Genomic DNA, 13,912 nt, shown 5'->3' on the forward strand with positions numbered 1-13,912 from the left:
AAAGACCCATCTCTTTAACCTGGCTTACACATAACACATCAACATATTTCTATCATTCAAATCCGTTAAAGGATTTTCCCAAGTTTTTTTTCTCCATTCTGTCACCAATGCAGTTTTGGTTCCTTGCCACTGTCACCTCTGGCTTGCTTAGTTGGGGAAACGTATTTTTCAAACGATATCATATATGAACTGAATGATGACATCATTGAATCCAATGATGAACTGCCTTTAACTGAAAATTGAGTGTTTACTGTTGCCCTTTTGCATTATTGATGCACTATTTCCTATTTAATACTGTAAAGGCTGAAAGAAAAGTACATTTATGCAGGAGATCTCTCTTCATCTATAAAAACATGAAACACAAATGTTAGTTTATCTAAAGTAATTTTTACTTATTAGTTTGGTTGAATTGCATCCTCGAAGGTCAGCAGCAAAGACACTGGTTAATAAAATGGGATTAAATACATGATGATTTGTTTTATATAACATATTTAATTATTGCAGGGTTGCATCATATTCTGAGTTTGCATTTCACTGTTTGCACTCATTTTGAGGAATACTAACTCTTTTTTGTGAGTGAAATGAATTAATGCATGTTCACATTTAGTCTAGAATACAGTAACATCATGTTTACTCCTAATTTCCCGACAGGAGACTTGTCAATCAATAAATGGGGAAAAAAGTAACTGCCGTTACTTATTTGAAAAAGTACTGCGTTACTTTACTAGTTACTTGAAAAAAGTAATATTATTACGTAACTCGCATTACCTGTAATGCGTTACCCCCAACACTGCAAGCAAATACTACTTTAGTCTTTCTCCTTCAGAATTTCACATTTAAGTTCGTTTATTACATTCGAGATCAAATGACACATCCATGATGATATCGTCGTGCTAATCATGATCTGGCTAATTCAGTTCTTCGAACACACCTGTTGTTGATGATTAGTATGGCTGGATTGAGTTATCGGAGATAATTGCACGTTCATGGGTCGGTTTAAAAAGGGCTTCAACACTCGAAACCATGATCAGCAATGCAGCGATTGTCTGACGGCAAGACAGCAACATAACAACATCATATAATTAAAAAAAGACACTTCATGAAAAACTAATTTCTGGAGTTTTATAAGTAAACAGCCAAGCGAACAAAACTACATAAATGTTATAACAGATAAATGAAATGTTTTATTTACATTTTTTTACATGATTCCCAATTATTTAGATTCACAATTTCTGATATTTGTACAGGAATACATTTTTATTTCAGTGTAGTAATTAGCAGTTGATTTATTTTATCTTTGATTTGTTACGTGACAGCATTAATTAAAGTTTCTTAAGGGTCAAGATCACGTTATCTGCATCTCATGTGCTCCATAAAGCCGCTCCCATAATAACTGTCATCACTCAAATTAATGCACGACTCTACATTATCAGAATAGCATGCGTGTCTAATAAAGTAATTATTTTATGACAAATAAATACATTATTATATCACTTTCAAATTAATTTATAAATGATTATTACTTAAAAATATTTGTCCTCAGTAGAACTCATGTAATAAATTAGTGGTTGGGACAGATTTTAAGTATCAATTCTGCTTAAAAAGATGCAATCTAATCCTGTTTACATGAAATAAGCCTGATCCTGAGCAGGTTCAAGCTTACGGACCTGAGAACCAAGAAATCTAAGATCACGGCAATCGTCAACAATCAAATCCAGCTAACTGAGTTAGCGACGTATGAAGAACAGGCCTCTGGTGTCTGATCTCACGTTGTCACAGGTTGCTATGGTAACGACCTCTACAGTCACAGGTGGGGTCACACAGCTCCTCTTTAACCTTTGGTAGAGGTCGACACCTGCCTTTCCATTCGTCACGCGCTTCTGGAATCTCTTCCACGTGGCTGTTGCTATGGTAACCGTACGGCGTTTTACAAAATTGTTTGTGGTTGTAATGCATGTGCGACTGGTTTCCATGGAGACCGTTGACCGGTTGTCCTGGTGATAACCGATTGTGTTCTTCACTGCGAGTTTCTCGCTTTAGCTTCAACGGCGTACTGGACTTCCTCGACTTCTTTTTTGGCGCCGTGTCAAACGCATTCTGATTGGCCGTACGATGGCCTGTAGCTCCTCCCCCTCCTCCTTCACAGATAACTGGAATCTGATGGTGAGTCAACACAGTGTTGTTGGTCACAATAGAAACTGGTGAGGTAGTTTCACGCAAGGTTAAGAGCGGTCGACGAGGTTGAGCGACCAATCGGCGTGTCGCGTGTTCGACCGCGGCGTGCAGGCGTGGGTTGGGGTTCGCGCTGTGTCGGTTGCGGCTGCGCAGAGAACTAAACATCATATTGCAGCCGTCGACCGTACAGCGGTGTTTGATCTTCAAGTGCACGGCGTTGAAGTGGATCTTCAGTGTTCCTTTATCGTAAAACGTCTTGGCGCACGCGCTGCAGCTCACGCGAGCTTTGCTCGAGGATGCGCCGTTGCGGCGTTCGCGTGTTCCCGGAGACTCCGCGATTGCCAGACCGACTTCTTCGTTTTGCAGGTGTTTTGGTGAGCTTGTGGAACGCATGAGCCTTTCAGGAACAGCATCTTTTTTGTTTCTGGCTTTTATTTCATCAGTGTTGTTGTATTTGCTGAGTTGCTGTAGTTTTTGCGTTGCTGGATGACGTTCCACAGCTGGTGAGGGTGGAAATGCGGACGGACTGACGTAGTGAAATGGCTGCAGGAATGCTAGGTTTCCTCCTGGTAGATTCTCAAAGTGGTGCGTTTGTACGGGCGCTTTATCTCTGGGTTTGAACGCAGGACTGTGATGGGTTTCTGGGCACATCTGCTGCTCCTCAGCCATGAGCTCCACAATGGATTTGGTTTCTCCAAAACGCAGAAACTGACGCAAGGTCACGACCTCGTCCTCCGGGCTCATGGTGACCCAGCGATCCAGAACCTTCCCCATTGAGTCCTACAGGATGAGATTTAAAGGATTACTTTACTCCAGAATTAAAGGAGAAGTCCACTTCTAGAACAAAGATTCACAGATTATGTAGTCACCCCCTTGTCATCCAAGATGTTCATGTCTTTCTTTCTTCAGGCAAAGAAATAGTTTTTTGAGGAAAACATTTCAGTATTTTTCTCCAATAATGGACTGATTTTTAACTTCCAAAATGAGGAAAACATTTCAGGATTTTATTTCCATATAATGGACTGATATGGTGCCCTCTTTTAAACTTCCAAAATGTAGTTTAAATGCAGCTTCAAGTGATCCCAAATGCGGTTGTAAACGATCCCAGCCGAGGAAGAAGGGTCTTATGTAGCGAAATGATCGGTTATTTTCAATTTGGTTATTTTTGCAGTGATGTAGGATTTTCTCCCTCAACTTTGAAAAAAATCATTTCAAAATCATCCTACATAACTGCTGCAGAAGAACAGACAGTTCAGTGTTTGCAAAGTGAACATGCAAAGAAGATCAAACACCCTTAACAAAAAATCGTAAAACAGTGATATAGGACGATTTTGAAGTTGATTTGGGAACATGAGATGGGAGTTTTTCCACATTCACTAACTGTCATGAACCGAGAAATCATTTCACAATAGTCCAGGCAGAGTAAGACAAGATGAGCATTTGACATTAAAAAGTATATAAATTGTATTATTTTTATTAAAATAACCGATTGTTTCACTAGATAAGACCCTTCTTCCTTGGCTGGGATTGTTTACAACCGCATTTGGGATCATTTGAAGTCACATTTAAACTGCATTTTGGAATATTGCAGTTTAGAGCTTGATTATAGATCTTATAGCTTACCTGATTTTAAGTTTTTGCTTTTACTGCTTTGTTTTGTAACCAGTAAAATAAGTGTTTTACTGTTACAACTGCCCTCTGTGAGACTAACTACAAACCGAAACTCAAACAAAAACAACCACAAGCAAGTCTTTTGTGTCATTCCTGAAGACTCGTGGGTGTGCGAGTACTTCAAGGTTTAGGCTGGATATGACTATCCTTACCCATCTCAACAAACATAGGGTTAAAGATGTAAAACAAAAGGACACACCAAATAACAAAGTATATTTTTGTTTTTGCTTGTGTGTGTGTGTGTTCACCTGCAGCATGTATCCTCTCACGTAGTCGCGCAGCGTCCATCCGAGTGTGTGTATGATGTTGAGCACCTGTGTGTGCGTGAGGACGCTGAACAGCCGATCCAGCAGGATCTTCATCCGGACGGGAATCGCCTGCGTCCCGTACAGAATCAGACTGCTGATGTCAAACACCACGTTACTCTGGACGATCTCCACCTGACCCGAACACACCAGAGCCGGAGCGCACACCTTACCCACTGCTGCACACACACACACACACACACACACAGACACATAAATTTTTAACACGTCTATCCCCTACAGTTAACCCTAAAGACAGAAAACATGTTTGACTTTTTAAAAACATCACACTCTATTTTTTTTTTATCGTTTTTTAACATTGTGGGGACCACAGAACAACCCATCCATGAGCACAGCGATCACATGACCTGATCTGAGCTCGTCCCGGCAGGAAACACTCACACAGACAGTCGTCATGTGTGCAACCAACCACCTGAAAAAGTATGAAATGCTTCTAAAGTTTACACATTTGTGACTCTGGAGCACAAAACCAGTGTTAAGTTTCACGAGTATATTTGTAGCAATAACCAACAATACATTGTATGGGTCAAAATGATCAATTTTTCTTTTATGCCAAAAATCATTAGGATATTAAGTAAAGATCATGTTCCATGAAGATATTTTGTAAATTTCTTCCCATAAATATATCAAAACTTAATTTTTGATTATTAATATGCATTGCTAAGAACTTCATTTGGGCAACTTTAAAGGTGATTTTCTCAGTATTTTGATTTTTATAATAGAATAGTTGTATCTCAAACAAATATTGTCCTAACAAACCATACATCAATTGAAAGCTTATTTATTATTTATTAAATGACATATTCATATAAATCTCAACTTTATAAAAATTGTCCCTTATTGAGAAGTAATAAAAATACATAAAAAATCCCCATAAATAAACGTATAAATAAAATTATCTTTCAAAACAAGTTTCTCATTCCTTGTTTATTCACAATTCATTATTTTTTTTTATTCATTAATATTTACATAAAAACCATGCAGTGTGTTCACATTGAAGTATGTGCATTTATGGTTATAAATAAACAGTTTGCTTCAGATTAAAGACTGTTTGAAGATGGATGAGGAGTCTTTGCTCAAGGACAATGAGTTACACTGAATTGCATATAAAATTAAGCTAAAATTTAGAATTTTAAAATTACATTTTTAATAAGATTAATAAGTTGGATCAGCAAGACAGAGATAATTATTTTTTACAACAAAACAGTGAAGATGACCTGGAAAGTACACACAAAGAATCAAAATACACGGAGTAAAAATGTCATTTAGAGCACAGGAATATTGCAGGTCAATTTTACACCTTATTTATGAAGTTGATGATGCTGATTAGCGAGTTTAGTGAATTAAGGATTGAACGGTCTGTACCTCCTTCATCTTCAGACTTGTGGTTTGTTCATCTCGCTTCAGAAGAGACTCGTCACTGTCCGTCTGTCAATCACACAAATGCTGAACAATTAAAGTCAACAAAATTATGAATAATGCAAGAAAAATTCTGACAAAATTTTTGCTCTCCAGTGAATGGCAATAAAATTAAACGAATTAAGTATGAACTTAAGGAAAACATACTAATCTAACAGTCCAAACTGATGAATTTTTCTTTCCTCTTTCAATGTTTTCTGATGAAATAACTCATAAATCTCATGAAGCCATTTAATAGACTCCTACAGAATGCATTTTTCCAAAATATGAAGTATTGTGCTGTATGTACATGAGTGATACCTCCTGGCGGAGTGTGTGTGTCCACGTCCCCATATCTCCAGACGGGTCGGTGCTGGTTCTGTTGGGTTTCCGCGGCTCTTTCCCAGGTGGTCCGTATCTGGAGTCTCCTGCTGAAGTTCTGATGGGATGATTGGGGCCCGAGTGAATATAAAGAGTCCTAATCAGCATCACTCTCTCTCCAAACCGCCAGACTCCGCCCACTCCTAATGAAACAGTAGAGCGGCTGCGGCTGATTGGACGAGAGCGTTCCTTTGTCTTGGAAAGCGAGAGAGAAACACCAAAAAACTGGCGGATTTAAAACACACATTCGGGAGGGAAAGAGCTCTGGGCAAAACTGCACAGAAACACGTCTGAAAGCACAGAGCAGATTTCAAATGTGCTGATCAGCATTTTAACGGCCCCGTATAAATACATCAGAGAGAGTTTTCTTGCAGGCCTAGAGAGATTAAATGCTCTTTAACACTTTCCTGGAGGAAATCTCAAGTTTTACATGAGTTCAGGTTCTTTAGTTCTGTCTTAAAATGATGCATCAAATGTGACCCTTGACCACAAAACCAGTCGTACAGGTCAATTTTGAGATTTTTACATCATCTGAAAGCTGAATAATTAAGCTTTAAATTGCTGTATTGTTTGTTAGGACAATGTTTGGACAAACCACCTTCAAGGTTGTCTAAATTAAATTCTTAGTAATGCATATTAATAATCAAAAATTAAGTTTTGATACATTCACGGCAGGAAATGTACAAAATATCTTCATGGAACATGATCTTTACTTAATATCCTAATGATTTTTGGTGTAATTTTAAAATCAGTAATTTTGACCCATAAAATGTATTTATTATGAAGCCATTGACTGGTTTTGTGCTCCCAGGTCACAAATGTCAACATAAATGAAAATAAATTCAAGAAAACAAATAGAAATAAAAAGTCAACATCAGTGTTGTTACTGGAAACAAACTATTATTTTTTTTTTTTTTTCATTGAAATAAACTAAAAAACAAACTTCAACTGAATTTTCAAGTGATTTTTTTACTAACAAAAGTTTAAGTTGAAGGACTAAAATGATTAAAAATGAAATGCAATAAAGATAAACAGAAATAGTTTTAAAAAATAAAATGAATAAAAATGACAAAAGCACACAACAAAATTACTAAACAAACTAAAATGAATATATAAAAATATAAGCTAGTTCAAATGGTGATATATATTATATGAATATATTACTTTTCAAGGCATTTACAAATTGTCATTCAATTATTTTTAAAATATAAAGTTGGAAAATAACTAGCAACACAAAATTTGATTTTTATGTTAAGCAATTTTAGCTGAATTAAATGCAGAAATTTGTGGTGGAAAAACAAATTCATACTAAAAACAACAACAATAGGAAGTTTTATAAAGACAACAATCTATAAAGTTTTAAAAATTATCATTTAAGAGGAAAAACATGCATGCAGATGTTTTATACCCAAAGCCAACATGAACCAACTGGAGAAAAAAGCTAATTTCACTTCTGGATAAGCATATGGCAATTTTTCATCTATTGTATTTGTTAGTTATTTATTGAAAGTTTGTTGTCTTTCTATTCATATTTAGTCATTTATATGCCTTGTTTGTTTGTAAATTTTTGAAGTTCAAAATGCTTCACAAAAAACTTTTTTCAACTGATAAATGATAAAAACATTGACAACCACCACGTATTTGTGAGTTAATGCTATAACTGAATCATAAAAATGTAAAATCAAGATGTTAATTAAATTAAAACACTACTAAATAAAGGATTATATATTTTAACTGTATACCTGCATATCATGCGACCATTAAATTATTTCAGAAAACTGGGAAAATGCAGTGTGTTGTCAAATTATTAAAAACAACAACTCTACAAAAAATAAAATCTTTAGCTGACAAAAGTTTTGGAATAATTGGTTTATATGACTTTTTATAAAGAAGAAAAAATCATTTTAATCAGCAAAAGATTTAAAACTATACTTTCAGCTGCTGCAACAGATAAAACAGAGCAGAAAACAAGACAAAACCGCTCCAGGATCAGAATATTCACAGTCCGACCCTCAGGAGGGACAAACCTGCGGCATCAATCCCCGCGACGCGCGGAAATCAGGCCTTTGGCAGCGGAAGAGCCCGAAACACCTAGAAACGCGAGGATTAATACTTAATAACGGCGCCGGTGAGTGTTTGTGCCGCCGTTAATGAGAACCTGATGGGACCGTCGTTGTGAATTAATGAAGGTTGTTGTGTTTAAGTAACTGGGGACGGCATCAAAGCGTCCGCGCTCCGTCTCGTTAGCGTCAAACTTCGCTACCTGCTAGCCGCGGCCAACCGGAGGACTCAGGTGACCCTGCCAAAAATCGCGCGCCCGTGAGGGAGAGAGAACGAGGAAGAGAGGAGGAGGAGAGGAACCTACTTTAATCCACTTTCCCTCTGATGCCACTTTCCGCTGTCCCACATTGAGATGTGAAGCGATCAGACCCGCGCCGTCTCTTTGTGCGCGATCCAACTTGGCACATCGGAGATATAAAGGGGGACAAACACACACAGAGACGGAGTCTGACTGATGATCTTTGTCATAATTAAAACTTGAATCACTTTCAGAAGTTCCCCGAAGTGATGGTGAAGAAAAAATTGACAAAACAGACAGGAAAATTACAGATACTGCAGACACATTTCGATCATTTTAATTCTAAATATCCACCTGTTTTCTGTCAAAATACTAGACTTGCGATTCATCCAGTGAAATCAGTGAATAACTACAACAACAAAGTGCGTTAAACAGTAAACTATTTGCTTACAGACCAGTGTGTTTATGATTATGAAAAGTACATTAAAAGTATAGCTGCAAGCAGCGATTACTGGGGTTGAAGTGCTATTAAGCACATCTGAAAAAAAAAACAACAACAACTATATAGCAAGCCTTTTTTTTTTACCTTAGAAATATTATGTTTTGTAATGTTTATGATTGTTTTAGTGCCACCTGCGGTCTGATCTCTTTAAAACTTTGCATGCTTGTTTAGAATTTTTCGTATTTTTAGTATATATACTTTTTTTCCTTTAGGATTTATAGGATTTTGGGTAAATTCAGATAGGCCCCTTTTCTAAACGACCCCGTTATAGGTTCCCAAAGGGTACATTTCAACATTTTTTAAAAATAATTCTTAACCTAGAGAGTCCAAAGAATTGTACCGCAGTGTTTTTTTTTCCAGATTGACTGAAAAACCTAGGACTAGTTTGCAAAAGTAGTTTTTTACATCTTCAATCATTTAACAAACGATTCGATTGACAGCAGTGGTTCTACAGGCCCCTGGTGGACGACTTCTTTCAAATTTCTCTCATACAGAAACAGGCCCACCGAATTTCATTCTGATCGGCCTACACTGACCTTGTCTAATGGGTCGTCAAACTTCATTGGCCAGTGGCGGCCATTTTTTTTTTTTTTTTTTTGAGATACGCAAATGTCCCCATTGACACTTGTGGCACTTTGGATCAAGACCGTGCACAGCTATTTTCATGTTGTTAGGACAAATGGTTGCACAGTTATAGCCATTTTTATGTTTTTTCCCCCTCTAATAGCACCACCAAGTGTCCAAGCTCCACATTTTTTTTCTGTGACCTCAGATTGAACTCTTACATAAGTGTTCTGAGTTTGGCAAAGATATCTCATTCCGTTCAGGAGTTACAGGCATTTTACTAAAAGTGGCACCGCCCCCTTTCAAATGTTTTGGTGTCCCTTTGCAACGGTGAATCGAAAGTTAGACTTTTTTTTTTTTTTATAATTATTGATATTCACTCTCCAGAGAATCTTTCTGCACTGGTTTGGTTCCAACTGGGTGAAAAACCAAGGACTAGTTCGTAAAAGTTGGTATTGCAAAAAATCCAAAATATTCGAAAATTTCGCCAGGCTCACGATCGACATTATAAATGATAATTATTTACCTAGAGAGTCCAGAGAATTGTACTGAAGTGTTTTTTTCCAGATTGAGTAAAAAACCTAGGACTAGTTCGCAAAAGTAGTTTTTTACATCTTCAATCACTTAACAAACGATTCGATCGACAGCAGTGGTTCTATTGTATAATACGAATATCGCGTGTATGTGCAAAAAAACGTGTGATGTACGATCGTTTACACCCTTGAAAAATTCAATATTGCCCCTGTAGCCGATTTCTTTCTAATTTCTCTCAGACTTTTGGGGCCGGGAGTCAAACAGGCCCACCAATTTTCATTCCGATCGGCCTCTGTTAACTATGTCTAATGGGCGGTCAAACTTCATTGGCCAATGGCAGCCGTGTTTTTTTATTGAGATACGCAAATGTCCCCATAGACACTTGTGGCACTTTGGACCAAGACCACGCACAGCTATTGTCACGTTGATAAGGCAAATGGTTGTGCAGTTATAGACATTTTTATGTTTTTTGTCCCCCTCTAATTGCGCCACCAAGTGGCCAAGCTCCGCATTTTTTTCCTGTGACCTCAAATTGAGCGCTTACAGAAGTGTATTGAGTTTAGTGAAGATATCTCATTCCGTTCAGGAGTTATAGGCATTTTACAGAAAGTGGCCCCACCCCTTTCAAGAGGTTTTGCCATTTCTTTGCGACGGTAAGTCAAAAGTTAGACTTTTTTTTTTTTGATAATTATAGATATTGCACTGGTTTGGTTTTGATTGGGCAAAAAGCTAGGACTAGTTCACAAAAGTTGGTATTGCAAAAAATCCAAAATACCCGAAAATTTCGCCAGGCTCACGATCAACATTATAAATGATAATTATTGACCTAGAGAGTCCAGAGAATTGTACTGAAGTGTTTTTTTTTCAGATTGAGCGAAAAACCTAGGACTAGTTCGCAAAAGTAGTTTTTCACATCTTCAAACATTTAACAAACGATTCGATTGACAACAGTGGTTCTAGAGGCAAAGATGTCCAGATTGTTCTACTGTCTAATATGAATATCACATGTATGTGCGAAAAACCGTGGCATGTACGATCGTTTACACCCTTAAAAAAATGCAATATCGCCCCCCCAGTGGCCGATTTCTTTCTAATTTCTATTTTGGGTCAAACAGGCCCACCGAGTTCTGACTGGCCTCCGTTAACTATGTCTAATGGGTGCTCAAACTTCATCGGCCAGTGGCGACCATGTTTTTTGAGATACGCAAATGCCCTTACAGACACTTGTGGCACTTTGGACCAAGACAATGCACACCAATTTTCATGTTGATAGAACAAATGGTTGCGCAGTTACAGCCATTTTTATGTTTTATGTTTCCCTCTAATAGCGCTGCCAAGTGGCCAAGCTCTGCTTTTTTTCTGTGACCTCAGATTGAGTTCTGAGTTTGGCAAGATATCTCATTCCAGGAGTTACAGGCATTTTACTAAAAGCGGCCCTGCCCCCTTCATACGTTTCGGCGTCTTTTCGCGACGTTGAGTTGAAAGTTAAGACTTTTTTTGATAATTCTTGATATTCACTCTCCAGAGAATCTTTCTGTACTGGTTTGGTTCTGCTCAGACAAATAATGAATCTAAGGCACGAGTTTTGTCCAGCGTGAGCCAAGGATTCCAACGACATAAGACACTTGAGCCTGCTTGTTTAGCAGTTATGAGCGATTTTGTACTTTTGTTCGCTTTAGCACCCCCGTCAGGCCGACTGGGGCGAGCCTTGGTCACGTTGTAGGTGGAGTGAGCACTACCATCCCTCCAAGTTTCAAGTCGCTACGACATACGGTTTGGTCTGCATGATCAGTTTTACGTGGAGATTGCTGATCCGTGATCATTCTAACAATTACAGTATGGTTTCAGCGCTATGCACTTATTATGCTGCATAAATGACGGTTTTTGTACGATAAATATGATTTATCGTTATGACCTTTATTACCATCCAATGAGTTCTTCAGCTGTTTTATGGTCCAGCAAATACTCAAACATGCTGACAAACACTTTTATACTGTGTGACCAACATTATGACTAAAAGTTTTGAGAAATCAAAGCGTCTTCAAACTAATGTTTTAATAAAAATATGATTAAAACCTTAAACATCTTTTGCTCTTGCAGAACCGGTTGCATTTTTAACTTTTCAACGTCGAGGAACAAAAGCCGCTAGCTGTAAACTGACATTTCATACTGGACTTAATCAGACTGTAATAATTATATGCGTTAAGCATCAGTAATGACTGTAAACGCTCATGTATTCATAATGACGGGACGAAGGGACTTTAAGCAGCGAAATGTGTCGTTACAGCAAAAACGGCTGACAGCGTGTTTGTGAAACGGCATTTAATCAGACGTGAGATTAAAGCTGCTCTCAACTTTATTCACAATCTGTTAGTTTGTACGGCCACATGATCCTCTTACAGACACCAGTGACCAGAGGAGAGAGACTTTTACAGTACTATTTCAAGGATTAAAGACACACACACACTCAAAAGTTTGGGGTTAGTAAGATTTATTAATGTTTTTGAAAGAAATCTCTTTTGCTCACCAAGGCTGCATATATTTGACAAAAATACAGTAAAACTGTGAAATATTATTACAATTTAAAATAGCTGTTTTCTTATAAATACCTGTTCAAATGCAATTTATTTCTGTGATCAAAGCTGAATTTTCAGCATCATTACTCCAGTCTTCAGTGTCAGAAATCATTAAAATACACTGATTTGCTGCTCAAAAAACATTTGATTATTATCAATGTTGAAAACAGTTGACAATATTTTTTTGGAAACCATCATATGTTTTATTTTTCAGGATTTACAGATGAATAGAAAGTTAAAAAGAACAGTATTTATTTGAAGTAGAAATCTACTGTAACACTATAAATGTCTTTGCTGGCATTTTTGATCATTTTAATGTGCAACTGATAAATGAGAGTACTAGTTTCTTTTAAAAAAATTCTGTACTGACCCCAAACTTTTGAAAAGTATTATGTATATAAAGTTATAATAGAATGACACCGAGTATGACAGAATTTGAATTTTTGAACTGAATTCCTTTTGCTAAAGGACTTGTTTCAGGAGTGTCTGTAAGCAAGACATTGAGTTTGAAGCTCCACTAGATCCTCCAGAGATCATGAAAACAGCCCCTGTGGATCTCTTGTGCTGCTGACGTGACTGAACATCAGTCCTCGTGTCTCACAAGACACGTCGGATAAACTGATGCTTCAGCGCAACACTCCAAACTTTAAGAGTTTGAGCCTGAATCAGCATCCGCAGCTGAAGTTTCATTCTGACCATCAGCTTCTGGCTCAACCAATGATGTGAGTTTGGGGGCGGGACATTCTGTTTGATGACCAATGATGTGATGCGATCAGTGTGAGTACAGATACCTGTGTGCACAGAACAGAGTCTGTGGACTGAATCGATGGCCATCAGCATCTCAGCAGGTAGAAGTGAGTCATGTCCTCCAGAAACTTACCCAGAAATGTCAGCAGATCTCCAGCAACATAGCAATCCATGAGCAGATCCTGCAGAGCAGAAGAACAGACAGCACTGAACATCTGACAAACAGCACATCACTGATACATGAACACTGAACAAATCACACCACACAACTGAATCATTCTCAGTGAGTCAACTCAACACAGTTCACCTGTTTGCTGTTCATTTGCTCTTTTTACAACGACTATCTCTCTGTATAGACTAAAACAATCACATAAAACAACAATGTCTCAAATATTTGTTACAGTATATACTGATAAATGTAACATTGACTTCAAAGGTATGAGATGACTGGATGATTTCCACTGATTTCCTACTGAACTGTCAGCAACTCAAACTATTCCAAATCTAGTGAATTAAGCTACAAACTCCACCATAATGCACAATGTTTACATCTAACATGTATTTTGAGCTGCAGCTCGTCATATTAATGCAGTGTTTTACTCCTTACAAGTAAAAGGTTACCTCACCTCAATATTTTCCGTAGATTTGTGTTGGATGTCTCCAACGTGGAAAGCATCTTCGGAATAGAAATATGAATATTTTATTTGTAAACATCACACCTTTTTTCACTTATTTTAGC

The 13,912-nt window shown here is 37.6% G+C and overlaps 1 protein-coding gene across 1 annotated transcript; it reads right to left on the bottom strand.

Moving 5' to 3' along the window:
- Nucleotides 1-1,773: 1,773 nt before the first annotated feature.
- On the bottom strand, nt 1,774-13,495 carry LOC127154880 (zinc finger protein basonuclin-2). The gene is made up of 9 exons (XM_051096753.1): nt 13,481-13,495; nt 13,307-13,388; nt 13,123-13,217; nt 8,233-8,409; nt 5,892-6,146; nt 5,538-5,600; nt 4,470-4,584; nt 4,095-4,327; nt 1,774-2,955 (listed from the first exon to the last, which is right to left on the bottom strand). Exons 1-9 carry the CDS (start codon nt 13,493-13,495, stop codon nt 1,774-1,776), a joined length of 2,217 nt encoding a protein of 738 aa, XP_050952710.1.
- Nucleotides 13,496-13,912: the final 417 nt, after the last annotated feature.

The sequence above is a fragment of the Labeo rohita genome, chromosome 23 (assembly GCF_022985175.1).
Source record: "Labeo rohita strain BAU-BD-2019 chromosome 23, IGBB_LRoh.1.0, whole genome shotgun sequence".
Classification (NCBI taxonomy): Eukaryota; Metazoa; Chordata; class Actinopteri; order Cypriniformes; family Cyprinidae; genus Labeo; species Labeo rohita.